Here is an 18015-nt window from a genome sequence, read left to right on the forward strand (position 1 = left end):
CATGTGCAATTTGGTCTTTCCCTCTGATGTCTGTGACTGTGACTCTCTATCTCTCTCTCTCTCTCTCTCTCTCTCTCTCTTACCCCCTCCCTTCCATATTTGTCACGTTAATGTTTGAAGAAAAAAAAAAGAAAAGATAATCAGCTGCTCCACATATTCATTTTGCGCTCTCTCTTTCATTTGAGAAGAGATGAGAACTGTAGTGTTTCTGGTGGCTGGCTCTGCTCTGTGTGGTGTGTGGACCTCAGCGGTAATAAAGGCCATATTTCATGTGCATGGAGTTATAGGGCTGGGCGTGGCCGAGAAGCTCTGTTATGGGAGAAGAAATATTATGGAAGGAGCTCTAACTTTGTTATCTTTATCTCAGTGGGATCAACGCTCGGGCACGCGCACGTGTGTGTGCGTGTGTGCGTGTGTGTGTGTGCCACATACACTCAAATCCGGTCGCACCTATTCCGCGCGGTGCGTGCATGATTCAATTCTATTGACATGCAAAAAATGAAATACACATACTGTAGATGTATGGAATATATCTGTGGATGAAATGCACACTGCAGTACTGATGATCACATCCACTCACCCCTCATGCACACGCGCACGCGCGCGCACACACACACACACACACACACACACACACACACACACACACACACACACACACACACACACGCACGCGCGCACACACACACACACATACAGAGATCCATATCAGCGCCGGTTCCAGCAGTCGACCATCCCCCACTCCCTCTCTCCTCTCCCTGCGCCCTGGTTGTGTGCGTACCGTATATACTCTCTGTGTCTTGCTGTGTGCATGTAGGTTGACATGTGTTTGTCTGAATGGATGTGTGTGCCTGCCTGCCAGCCAGTGAACACTCTAATGGCCTCAATCCTGACACAGGTATTTTGACTGTTGCCTCCGTATATCCATCTGCTCACGTTGACTGACACGTGATCAGTGTCAGTACACTGTGTAGCGAAACGCCATGGGATGATGTTCCTGGAGAGCAATGAGAGAGACTAGAGATGAAGCAGGGACCCCCACAACCTTTTCATAGATTCCATATAGTTTAATTGTTTGACAGCATCATCATTGTATTTTGGGGAATTTACCCTTCTACACCAAAGCTATTTGCCAAAAATAGCCGATCTGCAAGCTCACGGCGTTGCGAGGCGTTGTGCGCTTGTAGATCGGCTTCTCAGAATATGGACGCTTCTATCACACAAAGGTTTGGAGGACCCCTGTAGTAACTCTGAGGACCCCCTAGGCGTCCCGGATTGTTATGGGTCACGACTCAAGTACGTTTTTGTGTATGTTTTTAAATAATTTTATCCATTTTAAAAGAAATTCCAAAATAATGAGGAAGTGGCAATAGCCAGTCTACATGCTCGCAACGCAGTGTGAAGTGTCACGTTGTGCATTTGTAGATCAGCTGTTTTTTTGGGGGGGAGGGGGGGGGGGTCCCGGGAAACCTGTGGGCCTGGGGTCCCCACAGGTTAATGCGGATATTAAGGGGTCTCCCATAATTGGCAAAACACACTAAGATTCTATTGATAATATAACATTAATGTAAAATCATTTATGTAAAAAACAAATGTCATTGTATTTTGTTCTTTAAATCTGGCAAAAATGTGTTCATTCTGATGCCGATGAGGGAAAAAAGAGGGGCCGAGGATAGACCTCTGGGGGACACAGTTAACGAGCTATAGGCCTATGGGTATAAGGGTTAAGTACATATTATTGTCTGGGTTTGATACCATGGCCGTGGAAATACCCGCTTCTGATTGGCCGGCAGGTGTTCGTTAATATTGGATTATCCGGACACCACAAACATTATCAATCAATGTTTCATGATAACATAAACTGTGAGTGGTTACCATGACAACACAGCTTGTGTTTGCAGTTTTCATGGTATAAGATAAGGCAGTCCCAATATTGGAAAATAACACTTTTTTTACCATCTGTAATATTTGCCAAATACCGGAACAACTCATCATGAATCATTACATTTAAATTAGAACATAATACTGTTTGGCAATAAAACAGTTTAGTAACTGTAGAAGATTAGAAGTTGAAACAATGTGAGCTAAAGCATGAGGTTACATATCGTCACTGTCGGGCAGAAATCTCGTATCTCCAAGTTTCAAATTTGTAAACTTTTTCGCAAAGTAAAGCCCTGCTTCATCATACAAGGCCTTCGGACAAAAGTAGTGAAAACAGCCGATCTGCAAGCACACAACGCCTCGCACGAGTGCTTGTAGATCGGCTGTTTTCACTAGTTTAATCATTTTAAAAATGATATATACAAAACAAATGGTTTTGGACATACAAGGTTTCCACCCGACAACGACGATATCTATTGCTTCCAGACTGTGTGCTACCACACTGGAGTCAAACGTTTTCCAAAATAGTGAAATGAGCAGATCTAATAGAGCTCACGTTGTTTTGTGAGCATGTTGATTGGCTACTTTCTATACCTTCGTACGCCACTGACTCTTATTGTGCAAAAACGTAGGGCATTCATTTACGGGACACACTCACAAAAGGTTTAAACATGGAGATGCCAGGCCTCTGCCCGGTAGCGAGGATATATACAGTATACTGTACAGTAGGCTAAAGGACACAGATAACAGACAAGCATTGGATCCCAGCTCAGGCTGTGGATGAGGCTGTTTAGTTCCACTGTGCTCCAGTCAACAGTTGTTCTGTAACCTCAAAGGCTGTGCTGGCTGCACTTCCTGCATCAAACTGACATTGGCTTGGCTTCACGCAAACACAATGCTATTTATAGCCTCTCTCTACCCCCACTGTTCTCCATTCTCTCTCTCTCTCTCTTTCTCTCTCTCTCTCTTTCTCTCTCTCTCTCTGTTTCTCTCTCTCTCTCTCTCATCTCTCTCTCTCTCTCCTCTCTCTCTCTCTCTCTCTCTCTCGCTCTCTCTGTTTCTCTCTCTCTCTCTCTCTCTCTCTCTCTCTCTCTCTTCTCTCATCTCTCTCTCTCTCTCTCTGTTTCTCTCTCTCTCTGCTGCCCCCCTTGCCTTGATAGTACTGTAATACTCTATCTATCTATCTATCTATCTATCTATCTATCTAGCTAGCTCTCAAGCTCTGCCGTTCATGTTGCGTCTTTTACTTTTTTAGTCATTCATTCTTTTGTCTCAATGTTTCTTGTTCTCTCTCTCTCTCTCTCTCTCTCTCTCTCTCTCTCTCTCTCACTCTCCTCCCTCTCTCCTCTCTCTCACTCTCTCTCTCCCCTCCACTTGCTCACTCAGTGTCTCTCGGCCGTCTCCCTCTGTGCAGTGGCTCTCCACCTCCCTCTCACCTTCACTCTCTCCTCCCTCCCTCCATCCCTGCCTCCCTCCCTCCCCACCTCCCACACTCTGTCTGTGTTTTCTTTGCCGATTGTTTTGCTGTAGATTTGACCGCTATGATTAATGACCTCAAAGCCACAGAAAAGCAAATAGAGGGGAAAGAGAGGGGGGGGGGGCTAAAGAGAAAGAGAGAGAGAGAGAGAGAGGGAGGAGAGGGAGAAAAACACCCTTCTCGCATGGGCCGCCGCCCCCCTTTTTCCATGTTACCGTACACGACATGAGATTACACCAGACATCCAAATCTCAGCCACTTATTCCCTAATCTGTATGCTGCTGCATGTGTTTAGAACCAAACTCTCATGTCTCCAGTTTGGTCATTTCTTTGGTCCGTTTTCATCCTGTTTGCCTGTTGCTCAACTCCATTGTACCACAATGTCGCTCACTGAAAATAGCCATTGTTGGCTTGTAGGGTGGCTAATTTCGGCGAGTCACACGTCGTACAACAAACTATAAATCAGGACTTTATGATCACCCGGGCAATGGGAGAGGTTTCATGACCAAAGCCAACCTGTTGATGTAAATTGTTCATTGTGATCAAACATGTCCTTGTGCTAATGGTGTTTGCACTTGGAACAGACCGCAAAGCTGAGCTCTCCCTGGACACTGATCACGTGACTCGTTGCATAAGACTGAAATCTGTAAATATGCAAATGTCATCTAACTCTTCCAGACACGGCACAACACCTCCGTCCTCTACACACACACACACACACACACACACACACACACACACACACACACACACACACACACACACACACACACACACACACACACACACACACACACACACACACACACAAACACACGCACCCGCCACGCGCCATGTCCTCTGGGCTGTAGCTGTACATACTAATGTGTTCTTAATTTGCCTGCTTAAATTACAGTTCATAATCGGAGAATGGAGCTCAAAGTGTTTTGGCCACAAGCCCAGCAGATCAGATTTAGCTGACTGGCCCTGAATGACCGTATTCCTTCTCAGCTTATTCAAGTTAGCCTTGGTGAACACCAATCTGAGCTAAACTGTGCTAATAGTGAGCTAGCGTGCTCAGGGGCGTCACGGGGGGGGGGGAAGTGGGACTGAGTTACTAGGGCCCCAAAGTGGAGGGGCCTTAATTATTTTATACTTTAGCTATTGAAAAATAGCAGATATACAAGCTCAGAGCTTGTAGATCTGCTTGTTTTGAAAAGTCATGAGAATGGGTGCAAATCTCAAATTTTGCTTCTGGGGGTCCCTGGAATTAAATATTTTGAGATGGGGGTCTGTAGCCAAATAAGTAATTTTGGGGGTCCTTCACATGAAAAAGTTTGAGCACCACTGACATAGAAACATAGAAGGTTTTTAAATATTCAAAAAAGACAAATGTTCACAATTCTTCAAAAAATAGCAGATCTACAAGCTCGCAGCGCGGCACTCGGTGCCACGCTGCGAGCTTGTAGATCTAAAAGCACCCAGGGTTGCGAGTGACACCCCTGAGTGCGCTGGTAAAAACAATGCATTTCCACGTCCAAAAAACCTAGCCTGGGTGCCAGTGTGTCAGGCTGAGTGCTACTGTGTGTATGCTAGTCGGTTTTGTTGCGTAGACAGAAAGTCGTAAACACACACACATGGACTCAGTTTAGCTGACAAGCTGCCACGCACAACGTTAGCACGAGTGAGGGGAACTAATTATAACCTTTCATCTTGATTTCCCCATTGTTTGCTGCCTTCTTCTGAAAAGTGTGGCGCCCTTAGTGACAATTGTATACGTATAGACCACATTAGCACCATAGCATCTATTTCCATCTAAAGAGATTTAGCGTGCAGGTGTGAAAGCACACACAACAGCCTCGTCCAAGACGCCATCACATCCAGCATGTGATTACAACTACATGTAAAACAGCTTCCCGGGCGCAATAAAGAAATTGATACAATTTTCTTCCGCTGAACGCAATGATTGTTCGTCGTCCTCCGACGTAATGGTGCTATCAGGCAGAAATCATTGCAGTGGAAGCAACGGTTCTATCAGAGGCTGAAATATAATAATATGTGAAGATGAGAATGGGGGGGGGGGGGGGGGGGGTTCACGCCGCATAATGCTGCTAGTTATTGCCTTTGTGCTCCGGTTTGTTCTGTGCTCCTTTTGTAAATATGAGGACGCAAAAGCAAACGGAACACGTCATTCCTCTTTGTCTGACAGCGTCAGCGCTGCCTTTATCTGAATTGTAATACAGTTTATTACCATTAGTATGCAATTTACTTAAAGCACCAATGTTTCGAAGAAAGCAAATCTACAAGCTCACAGTGACACATATCGTTGTTGTCGGGTGGAAACCTTGTAAGTCCAAAACCCTCCTTTTTTGTTATTATCAAAAAAACTATTTAAAATAGTGAAAATAGACGATCTACAAGCACACAACGCCTCGCATCGCGAGGCGTTGTGAGCTTGTAGATAGTCTATTTTCACTAGTTTTGTGCAACAGTCTTATTATGATGAGGCAGGGCTTTAGTTTACGGAAAAACTTGCAAATTTGAAACTTGGAGATACAAGGTTTCTGCCCGACAGACCTTGTGGTCAGGTAGGGTTAGCGTGAGGCTGAAGCTAAAGGCGCAATATATCCCCTCCCCGAGCGGTCGCTTTGTCTTAGCTCAGCAGAACAAATGTCAGCCCTCCCATGGGAGACCTGGCTTTTGAATCCCCAAGTAAAGCTGTCATCTTACGGACTGCAGCTTTACTTTGTGCGTATACAGTATATACTGAGATGGTGGAAGCCACGTACACGTCCACTGTATTTCAGCTGCTGGGTCTGTTTTGTGAGGCTTGTTGGTGAAAAGAAAAAAAAGAAAAGAAAATCTTTGACACAGTAGGGTCAATGGGTCAGGTTCCTTTTATTGTTTTGGAGCAAGTTAGGTCAAGTTAGGTTAACAGTTGCAGTGACTTTTAGGCCTAGACGCTCATTCACAAGTTCAACTTCACAGTCAGAAGCAGTAATTCATCTCAGACGCTATTGGCCGTGTCCCGGTGCGTTCCGCTTTCTCATAAAACTGCGGGTGCCAAAATATTGTCAGATAGAGAGACAGGGAAGGGCCTGAGGGAGTGTTTGCCGGCGTGTGTGTGTGTGTGTGTGTGTGCAGGGGCGTCACCTGGGCCCTGAGTACCAGGATTCACTGTGGGCCCCCCATGAATGTTAACTATTGAAAAATAGCAGATATGCAAGCTCACAGCGCTGCACCGAGTGCTTCCAGTGTTTCCATGTCAGTGGTGCTCAAACTTTCTCATGTCAAGGACCCCCAAGATGATATGTATTTGGCCACGGACCCTCCATCTCAAAATATTTAGTTACAGGGACCCCCCCAGAAGCAACATTTTAGTTACAAATGTTCGCTTAAAAAGTACATATATTCAAAGATTTGCACACATTTTCACTACATTTCAAAAATAGAAGATCTACAAGCTCGCAGCGCGGCACTCGGTGCCGCGCTGTGAGCTTGTATATCTGCTATTTTTCAATAGCTAAAAGTTACTAGGGCCCCTCCACCTTGGGCCTTGGTAACCCAGTCCCACTTACCCCCCCCCCCCCCCCCCTTGTGACGCCCCTGGGCGTCTGTGTATGTGTTCTCTTTCTCTAAGCTGTGGCCTCTGGCTGTGACCCCAGTGTTAATCACAGCTATAGCCAGAACAACCACAGGCCTCCACACGGCTCTCTCTCACTCTGTTCCTGCACAGTCTCTCCTCAGCTCTTTTATCTCTTATTCATGCTTTCTGTCCACATCCTCCTCCCCTCCCCCTCCCCTCTTTTACCCCTGTTCCTTCCCCTGTCCCGCGCGTTTGCCCTCCTCACTCCACATTTCCCCTCTCTCAGCCTCTCTCTCTCATCTGCCTGGCTCCCATGCTCGCTCCATACTGTAGTAGCGGTGGTGGAAAAAGCACTTTTTACCTATAAGTAAAAGTATCAACACTGCAATGTACAGTAGAAGTACTCCGTTGCAAGTAGAAGCCTGTCATTAAAAAATTGCTTGAGTGAAAGTACAAAAGTATTGGCATCAAAATGTACTTACAGACAGTAAAGTACCAAATGTAAAAGTACTCGTCATGCAGAATGTACCATTTCATGTGTGTACATTTTTTGTTGTTGAAAAGAGCAGATCTATGGGCGCCCGCTGGCCTACTGGTCCAGGCGCATACCACTTAGGCATTGCCACATAGACCTTTGCTGCATGTCACTCCACATCTCTCCCCCCATTTCCTGTCAGTCTACTGTCCTATCAATAAAGGCATAAAAGCCCCCAAAAAAATATATAAAAAAAAGAAAATAGCAGATCTACAAGCTCACAATGTGTTTCATTGCGAAGCATTGTGTAGGATATATAAGATATTTTCGAAAAGCCAAACTTTGAATAGGGCTGAAGTCATAATGTTTTGTAATTATAATAAACATCTACAAAGTAACTAGTAACTAAGCTAGCAAATAAATGTAGTGGAGTAAAAAGTACAATATTTGCCTCTGAGATGTAGTAAAGTATTGGAAATTCTAAATACTCCATACACTACAAACCCTCAAAACAAGTACTTGTACTTAGGTACATTCCACCACTGCATACAGTACTAGTAAGCCTCCCTCCAGCCTGTTGCCCTCGCCTCTGCCCAGGCGGAGCGCTGTGTGTGTGAGGGCCTGCCCCGCCGTGCCCCGCCGCGCCCCGCCGCTCCGCCGTGCCCCGCCGCCCCGGCCCTGACATCTCTCTGGCCCTCTCTGGCAGACTGTGTGTGAATGTGCTAAAGGCTGTTCTGGACTCTTGGCCGGACATGGCCCTCATCACTAACTGGCAGGCTGCTCGGCTGGCTGGCTGGAGTATTAAAGAGTCTGGCTCAGCCATTGGTCCGACCGATACTGGATTTTTTGGGGGGATTTATACCGATATGAGGGGGTAACAAAAAATGCAGGTATCGACATATCAGCCGGTATTCTTATATATCGTCGTTGTCGGGTGGAGAACCTTATATGTCCAAAACCGTTCGTTTTGCATTTATCATTTTAAAAATGATTTAAACTAGTGAAAACAGACGATCTACAAGCACACAACGCCTCGCACCGCGAGGCGTTGTGTGCTTGTAGATCTGCTGTTTTCACTACCTGTGCGACGGCCTTGTATGATGAAGCAGGGCTTTACTTCGCGAAAGGATTCACACATTTGAAACTTGGAGATACGAGGTTTCTGCCCGACAGTGACGATCTAGTGTTATATGTGCACATTTTGGAGGAATTATCCCTCAAATGTGGTTGTCAAACACTTGACGTAACAAAAATATGTAGCGGTGGCAGGAGATTTTACTGTTTAACAATAAACTTTATTGTCCAAGAATGACATCAGTGCACTGAAACCGTTTAAACACTTAAGCCCTGTTTTTTTGGCTTTTGGAACATAGCCGATCTACAAGCAATTTTTTGAAAAATGACAAGTCTTGACTCTCGACAGACCTTTTCATAATCTGTGGTTTCAAATGGGGGGGTCCACGGCCAAACACACATCAATTTGAGGGCCCTTAGCATGTAAACGTTTGAGAACCGCGTGTCTGGTTGACTTACTGGCTAGCTGGCTGAGGTTCAGTTGGCTTTGTTTTACTGGGTCTGTCTGGGGGAGGGGAGGGGGGGGGGGGGGGGTTAACTCTGTCTGCGCTCGCCGGCAGTGGTGTAAAGTAACCAAGTACTTTTACTTAATTACTGTACTGTAATGGGACTTTTGGTGTTATAAGTACATATTGATGCCAATACTTTCGTACTTTTACTCAAGTACATTTTGACTGGTGTCACTGGAATGCCGTCGCCACGAGTGCTGTGTGCTCGGCACGCCAGCGATTATCACTCCATCCCCTCTATGTTTGTCACCTCTCCTGACACTCCCAAGAATCGCAGGTGCTTGCACACACGCACACGCACACGCACACGCACATGCACACACCCACACACACGCACGCACAAATGAACTTGTGCACACACCCACACACACGCACGCACGAATGAACTTGTGCACACACACACACACACACACACAAATTAACTTGTGCTCACACACACACACACACCCATTCAGAGGCTGCAGGCGAGCCAAAGCCAAGGAGTGTGAGTTACACCAGCTTTGCCGGGGCTTAATTATATGTGTCACTAATGAACTGTAATTACTGACATCCACCAGAGCCATCGAGGTCCATAAGCCAAGGACGCGCAGTCATTAGCCCTGCTGCGATGCACTGTGTGTCTCTCACACACAGTACCTAGTGGCTGGCTTACTAACTGATTATCTCTGTTTCTCTCTCTCTCTCTCTTCTTTCTTCCTATCCTTTTTCATCTCTGACTCTTTCTCTGTCTGTCTGTCTGTCTGTCTGTCTGTCTGTCTGTCTGTCTGTCTGTCTGTCTGTCTGTCTGTCTGTCTCTCTCTCTCTCTCTCTCTCTCTCTCTCTCTCTCTCTCTCTCTCTCTCTCTCTCTCTCTCACTGTCACTGTCTGATCTCTCTACAGTTTGATGGTGACAACATGTACATGAATGAAAACAACCAAGAGTTCCTCTCCCCGAACCAGGTAAGTTACAGTAAATGTTGTCCCCTGATAAAACACCTTTCAGGCTGCTGTATCATGGGCAGCTTCATGGATTGTTTGATTGGATAGTTTTGCATCCCTTGTTGTATCAAGTTGTATTGCTATGAGCAGGGATGCCGTTTTCTTTTGTAATTGTCAACAGTTAGTAGAAAGAAATAGATTATATATTCCTATTGTATCTATCTCTCCAGCGAGAGCCACAGTCGTACTGTACTGTACTGTACTGTACTGTACTGTACTGTACTGTACTGTGTACTGTACTGTACTGTACTGTACTGTACAGCCCGTGGACTGAATGCCGCGACGTGTGCAGCTGCCCATTCTCATAGTTCCATTAATAATTTCGTATAGTTCTTCTTCGTGTAAATAATTCAGCAAATCACAATGATGAAGTCATTGTGTGTGCGCACGTGTCTGTGTGTGTGTGTGTGTGTGTGTGTGTGTGTGTGTGTGTGTGTGTGTGCGTGCATGGGTGTGTGCGCTATACAGTACAGTATGTGTGATTTTGACTTGCGGGTGAAAGCCCAGTTTCGCTGACTAGATTCTGGCCTCAGGACAAATGGTTTTTAATGCAGCTAAATGGACGGAGCACAGTGAGAGAGCACGGTGTACACGTGCTTCTTCGTCCCCTGTTCCTCTCCTCCCCTGCGTCATGGCAACCGCTTGTCAGAGTAACACAGTGTAGCACAGCTGGTAGAGAACAACTGGACCACCATATGGTTGTGTTTGAACAGTGGGATTTGCAGAGTTTTGGAATAAGCCCGTCCGCACACACACACACACACACACACACACGCAGGGCCAGTGGGGAATTTGTCCTTGTCGATTGCAATTATTAGAAGCGACCCGCATAACTGCCGCCGTTCTGTTTTCTATCGTGCTTGTTTTCCAGCCCAGACCCGGTTTCTCTCAAACTACGTCCGACCGATCTGTTTTGGCCGGTAAGCCAAAACAGATCAGATATTTCAACCTCGCATGTTTTTTCTCCCACAAATTGATGCCTCGCTTCATCATACAAGAGTGTCACACACAGGGAAAATAGCAGATGTACAACATGTTTTTAATAAAAAAGTAATCATTTTGGACATACAAGGTCTCTACCTGATGGAGACGATATCTGCGGTGGTTGGAGGTGGTCTTCCTGCTCTTCCAAGCACGTGCACACATAGATATCAAAGGGGGCTTGAGCCCCTGCCATTTTATCCGTCTGTAAAAAAGTACCCTCTCCATACCATAAATGTAGTTTTTACTATGGTGAAAGAAATGCAAATGCAGAATTTGACCTGTCCACTACAAACGCTCCTGAACTTAAATGCAGCATCTTAGGTTGAAATCGAGAAATGTGTAGAAATCAAGCATCGAAAATAGCCGTTGTGAGCATGTAGATCTGCTATTTTCACAATAGAACCGTGTTTGTTATACAAAATGTAATGCCTCAGCTCTTCAGGGTGGGGGGGTCCCCAGTTAAAATATGATTATTTTGGGGGTGGTGGCCTTAAAAGGTTGAGAACCACTGTTCTATCGTGCTGGGTTTCCACCCAGACACGTTTTTCTTTTTCTTTTTTTTCTCAAACTACATCGCCCGTGAGCCAGAACGGATCGCAGGGCTTCTTTGTGGGAGTCCCGACATGAGCGTGACAAGATTAGCGATGTTTTTAATGTGCTTGTACAGTATCTTAATGTGCTTGTACAGTATCTTGGGTTTGAGACCTTAGATTTCCCGCTGTGGTCTCAAAAGCTTAAACGACTTAACACTGTCTGCTTACAGAGCGGCTGCCGCTTTTGACTGTTTGGATTCGGAGCAGATCAGTTTAATGTTAATGACTTCCGTGACTTTGATATGCTGATGTGTCCCACTGATGTGGCTGATGATGTTTGCTGCTGAATTAGAGAAATGCACACAACACATTCCAAACATAGAATATGAATGGAGACTATTAGCTAGAAAGAGGGAGAGACAGAGGGGGTTGCAACTATTCTCTTCTTAGAGATTATTCTATCGATTGCTCTTTTTCTGAATAATAAAGTAGCGCGTTTTTTGGGGGGGACAATATCCCTACTAATAAACAACCGAATGTCTGTCTGTCCGATGTCCGATATACCTGACATCACTGATACTAAACAGTGCCCAAATTTGAAGATAACTGACATCACTGATACCGCCACCTGTACTGTGCATGCATCGCTGCCATGGTAAAAACCACATGCTGAAACAGTGCCCAAATTTGGAGTTGACAAACATCACTGATACATCGGGGTTCTCATATACTGTGCACACCCCATAACCCAAACTCTGCACATAATTCAGAGCACATACAGTAATGTTCGAACGGGCAAAGACTATTTTTTTTTATTTTAGAATCAAGGTTCAAGGTTCAAGGTTGTACTTTATTGTTACATCTTTTGTACAGGTACATAAGAGTAAAACTTATTTTTGTTCGGCTTCCTTCAGACAATGCAGTGGTAGAACAACAACAAAAAAAACACAACACATCTAAATATAAGTAATAATGGCTTAGGAAAGAAAGAGTGCAAAAGGCAAAAGAGCAAAGAATGTAAAAAAGCATCCTCATCTGTACATGTGCATAAAGTTTGGTATATTTTATACACCAATTGCATTTTTCCCGTACTAGCTAACATTTTGTAAACAAAAACTTCACAGTGTGTTCCATGGGCAACAGGTTGGTATAATTAAAGACTTCACAGTATATATATATTTATGTACAGTAGGTGCAGTTCAGCCCCATAGTAACTATTTTGTACCGTTGAGATCACGAAACCCCAGAGCAAAGCATAATATACAGTTATTACATGCACATAACATTGAACCTTCAGTTGCATGTGTATAAAATATCACATATCATAATCACTACATAGAAACACATCCTTATAATATAAGGAACACTGAGATTAGTGGAAAATCTGGATCTAATCCAGAAGCCACCTGTAGCAGCAAGATTGTCTCATTACTGGATACTTGACATTTCAACATTCTCCACATCATTGTATGCCTGCTTGGTGCCAGGACTGACCGTGTGTGTTCTAAATGCCCACAGAAAGCTGTAAGTCGCTGCTGTCGGGTGCAAAAACCTCATATGTTCAAATCTGTTATATTTAAAAATACTCCGTTTTGAGACTGTAGATCTGCTTTTTTTTTGCAAATTTGTGTGACACTGACTGCAGTATGACGAAGCAGGGCATTCATTTACAAAAAAACATGAAGTGCTGGGATGGTCTGTGTGTATTGCAAGGCGTTGTGAGCTTGTAGATCTGCTATTTTTGGCTAAAGTTCTCAGGTAAAAAAAAGGTTTCTATCACACAAAGATTTGGAGGACCCCCTATAGTAACTCCTGTTGAAGACCCTTGCTTTTGAGCTTTGAATTACATTTGAGCAGACTCATTTAGTAAGTTTGGTAACAATATCATATCATATACTCAACTAACTAAAAGCTTATTTACTTCATTTAAAATATTTTGTCAGAGACAACTTTTTGCTTTATCAATTACTTACTCATCTCGTACGACGCAGCATAAATTAGACTTAGGCTTTGAAAGAAAAAACAATTGACACTGATGACAGCTGCAGATCACTTTTATCTGTATGCTCGCTTTTTAATGATCTCATTTAGTCTCCCCCACTCTCTCCCCCCCCCCCCCCCCCTCTCTCTCTCTCTCTCTCTCTCTCTCTCTCTCTCTCCACCTCTCTCCCTCTCCAGTGCATTGAAATGCATTTGGGTCAGTGGTTCCATCTCCAAACTGTGTGAAAGTGTGTGCCTCAGCGTTTGCTCTCTCTCTCTCTCTCTCTCTCTCTCTCTCTCTCTCTCTCTCTCTGCTCTCTCTCTCTCTCTCCTCCCTCCCTATCTCTCCATCTCGCCTGTGCCTCCTCTTCATCTAATCTATCTGTTTAATCTGGGCTACCTATATAAGTGGTTAGCAAGATGTTTGATGTGATGTGATAAGCTTTATCTACCCCTAAGGGAGGGGAATTTGCTTTACTGTAACACAACAAAGAAAATGCAGAGCAGGAAAAGAAGAGAACAAATTGTTTTTGAACCAGTATGTTTTGACTTGTTAGACATGTAGATAAAGGAAGTGAGGTACGCCAAGCATCTACATATTGATGTAACGTGTTGTAAGCCATTCATTATTACCATAGATGGTCAACCAGTGGTCCAAGGACCACCAGTGGTCCTTGAGGGGGTTCCAGGTGGAGTGTTGGCAACCAAAACAGACCCTTATTATAGATCTTTGACTCTTGGGAGTGTAAAATGAAATCAAAATGTCAAAATCATATCCAATGACAACAAAATATTCTAAGTTTTGGTTCTGAGAGGCTAAATCTCATCAAATGATGGTATGTGGCTCAAATGCAGAATAAATAATGGACCTTGATGGAAAAGGTTGAAAACCACTGCCATAGATCAGTGGTTCTCAACATGTGGGCCGGGGACCCACTGTTGGGCCATGGGGGAAATTGCAAGTTGGTCCCCAAAATAATAATTGTCAAAACACCAAGATTGTATTAATATATGAAATAGTTAATGTAAAAAGTCATAGCAGTAAATATATGAACTTAAAGTACACTGGTTCCATTGATCCAACCCGGAACACAATCCATTGATTGATCATGAACTCTTTCACTGCCAGATGTCAAAGCATCTGCTCTGCCCTTGCCAGCATATCAAGGAACAGAGTGTTTTCACCTACCTTTGTAAAATCATAGAATATTATCCATCCATCCCATCCATCCACGGGTGGGGTTAAAAGACCCCAGGAAAAAAATTTGATGGCCCCGGTAATCCAGTGCAGAGATATAACCAGTTGAATGTAGCTTATTTTCGCCCCAAATCTTCACAAAACAGTTTTTGTAAACAAAAGTAAACCATCTTGGTTTGGTTTAGATCACATGACTTCGGGCTGCACTCTACTTCGGTGCTGCTGTTGGGATCATTCACAGACTGCGGACAAGTGCCCTCTATGCTTCCATGCCCAAATAAGGATTTGACGAACGCTCGTGTGAACCTTGTGTAAAATGCGATCGTCATAGGCGTTCAAAGAGTTAAAATAAGCACGCTCTGAAAACACACACACGACCCACCCATCTGACCACTTAACCAGCCAATGGGCTGCCGTGTTATAAGTGACCATATGGGTGGGCCACGAATGCTTTTGAGATGTTCAAGTGGGCCCTGACCCCAGAGAAGCTGGAGAACCACCGCCGTAGAGAAATAGATTTCTTAGCTTGGGCATTCTAAGTGGTAGTATGACCCCTACCCCTATCTATTTAAACTTAACCATGTTAATCTGGCCTGGTATCTGTAGTGTCCATCCAGTTACCGGGACAGAGTTATTGTTGTGATGAGTCACCAGGAAACGGGGTCAGTTCCATTGTCATATTGATGTTCCCATGAGCACCATGCCGTGACCTTTAGTTACATTTCTCTTTGCTTTTGTTAGTGTTCCTTCCATTGCTCTCTCGTCTTGTCTCTCTCTCTCCCTCTCCCTCTCTCTCTCCCTCTCTGCCTCCTCCTTCCCCCCATAGTGACAGAGCGTTAGTGATTAGATGACAAGGTCACGGACCCCGGCCTCGGCATCAACAAGCTCATTGTCTGGCCCTCGAGGCCCGCTGACCATTGTGGTGGGCAACAGTGTACAAAAGAGTAGCCGGTGATGAGAACCTCCTGCTCGCACCGGTAGTCTTCAGAGACGATTGATCTGAGCCTCTTAAAACAGGCAGAGGGGAGACTAGACACGCTAAGGCAAACCTCAACTGTGGCTCTCTCTCTCTCCGAAAAAACAAAACAAAGCGTATCGCGTCCCGTTGTCGGAAGGGATTGGGAAGGAGAGGTCTCTCTGCGGGGCCTTCACCTGAAGTAGTTCTCTCCTTAGTGTAACAGTGAGACGAACAGAAGTACCGGGTGACACGATCAAAGATAATGCACTCTGTCTCATAGAGAGCGCTGAGCCGCGGAGTGAACGAAACAGTACACTTCATCAGCACTTTACTTTGACAATTCCTCTCTTTGATGTTCTCTCCGCCTGACTTATGAATTCATTTAGCAGAATTGCTGTTTGAGAGAAATATGTCACGGAACGAGAACGAGGGGGAGGAGGGGAGGGAAAAGGAAGGGACAGAGAGAGAAAGAGGGAGAGAGGGAGAGAGAGAGAGAGAATGAGAGAGAGACGGAGCAACTACACAGGGGAATAATTCGGCTAATGGAGTGACTGTTTGGATATTCAGCAGAAGTAGGAGCGGAGATTATGATCTTGCAATTAGCGTAACAAGGTTTTATTGATTGGCTGCCTGTGTAGCGTCTTCACTGCCAAGGCGCTGCATGTGGTTTTAACATGCTGTGTGTGTGTGTGTGTGTGTGTGTGTGTGTGTGTGTGTGTGTGTGTGTGTGTGTGTGTGTGTATGTGTGTGTGTACGCCAGCCGGTACGGCTAGCTGCTGCTATGGTGGAATCCAGTTTGGTAGTAGTGCCGAGGCTGTGGTCGTTCCCAGAGCTTCAAAGCAAAGATATTATGGATCGCTGGGTTGGTTGGAGAGCCCGTTTGGAATGCTTGATGGTGGAGGGCAGCGCATTTGCATTTTCCACTCACTTGTTAGTTAATGCATTACCGCCCGTCCCCGTTTGAGTGAGCCTAAGTGTAAAATGCTTCTGGCAAAATGAGTGATTTGAAAAGCCGGGCCTGCCTTTTTTCCTATATGTAAAAGAGTTGAAGGGATTCTTTTTTACCTGTAGGTTGAATGCCATTTCTCATCGCAGATGGTTTTCTGTAACTTAGAGCTATGGCACGTATTTCATTCCAGGTTGTACAGTAGTTGTCATTTGTTAGGTATTAAGTATGCCTGCTGTGGAACTGTGGCTGCGGCGGTAACACATCATACCTTCTCTTCATATAAATACTAACAGACCGCCGCTGTCAAACAGAAACCTGGTATGTCCAAAAATGTTATACAGTACCTTTCAGGCAATGGAAAAAAGAACCTGTGTTCCAGTATGGATCCAATGTTTATTGCGACCGAAGGTCGCAGTATACCATGAGAAATGTTGCAGCTTGTCTCCGTCTGTCTGTGTCTGTCCTTCCTTCAGTCAGTACACATTTTTACAGTCTATTGGTACCCTTGTCACTGTGACATCACTCTGACATCATGCTCTGATGTCAGGGTTGCTCTCTGACATCACACTCTGGCTTCATGTCCCTTTTATGCCCATAATCTTATGCCCATATATAGTCAACAATGTGATGTCAGAACATTCCCATATGGGCATTCCCAGATCACAATTGCAAATTAATTACATCCTTGTCCTTGTTTTATGCCCATATATGGAGATCATCAGTGTCATCAATATTATTAAGGGCATATCTGGGAATGCCCATATATGGGCATGTTCTGACATGCCCATATATGGGCATTCCCAGATCACACTTGCAAATTAATTACGTCCTTGTCCGTTCTATGCCCAAATATGGAGATTTCTGTCCCGATGAAAAAAATATTAAGGGCATATCTGGGAATGCCCATATTTGGTAATGCCCATATATGGGCATTTTCTGTCAATCTCAACAGGCACTGTTGAGTTTGGGTAACTGGTCCGATATACATCACTGGCCAAATAGCCAAGTCGCATGTCGCCCTGAGGCGTCTTACTAGTTTAGTCACATGCAGGCTTCCTAAAAAACATTTATGAAATCTACAGACAAACCTAACCACTTTCAACCACTGCTGCCCTTAATTATTTTGGGTATAATGACACACAGTATAGGTGAATATTTTCAGAAATATTCAAACTGGTTTAAAATATAAACAAACTAAAAAAGCTCTCAAAGTGTTGCTTTAGCTCGACTGTCATAATTATGACAATAACACAAGGTCTCCTTTTGAGTTAGCAATATGGGGATATAAGGTTGCTGCCCGGTTGCAGGCTGTTTGCAGCCCGAGGGCAATGATATATATATTATTCTTGTATAAAAATAACCAAAAAAAGTAGTGCACCCAACAGTATGATGCAGGTTATTTTTTTCTCTCCTATGATGTAGTTGAAGTCACATTTGCTGTTAAAATACATGAC

The 18015-nt window shown here is 44.5% G+C and overlaps 1 protein-coding gene across 1 annotated transcript in view; it reads left to right on the plus strand.

Annotated features, from left to right (window-relative positions):
• Positions 1-9875: 9875 nt before the first annotated feature.
• The window catches only part of LOC308286402 (TOX high mobility group box family member 2-like), a gene marked incomplete at both ends in the record, with an annotated part of 92285 nt that continues 84145 nt past the window's right edge, over positions 9876-18015 (plus strand). Inside the window, one exon of the mRNA XM_080727399.1 lies at positions 9876-9920. Within this exon, the coding sequence (XP_080583525.1) occupies positions 9876-9920 (45 nt within the window). The remainder of the gene's footprint in view (positions 9921-18015) is intronic.

This window comes from Nannobrachium achirus, assembly GCF_963921795.1.
Source record: "Nannobrachium achirus genome assembly, chromosome: 6".
Classification (NCBI taxonomy): domain Eukaryota; kingdom Metazoa; phylum Chordata; class Actinopteri; order Myctophiformes; family Myctophidae; genus Nannobrachium; species Nannobrachium achirus.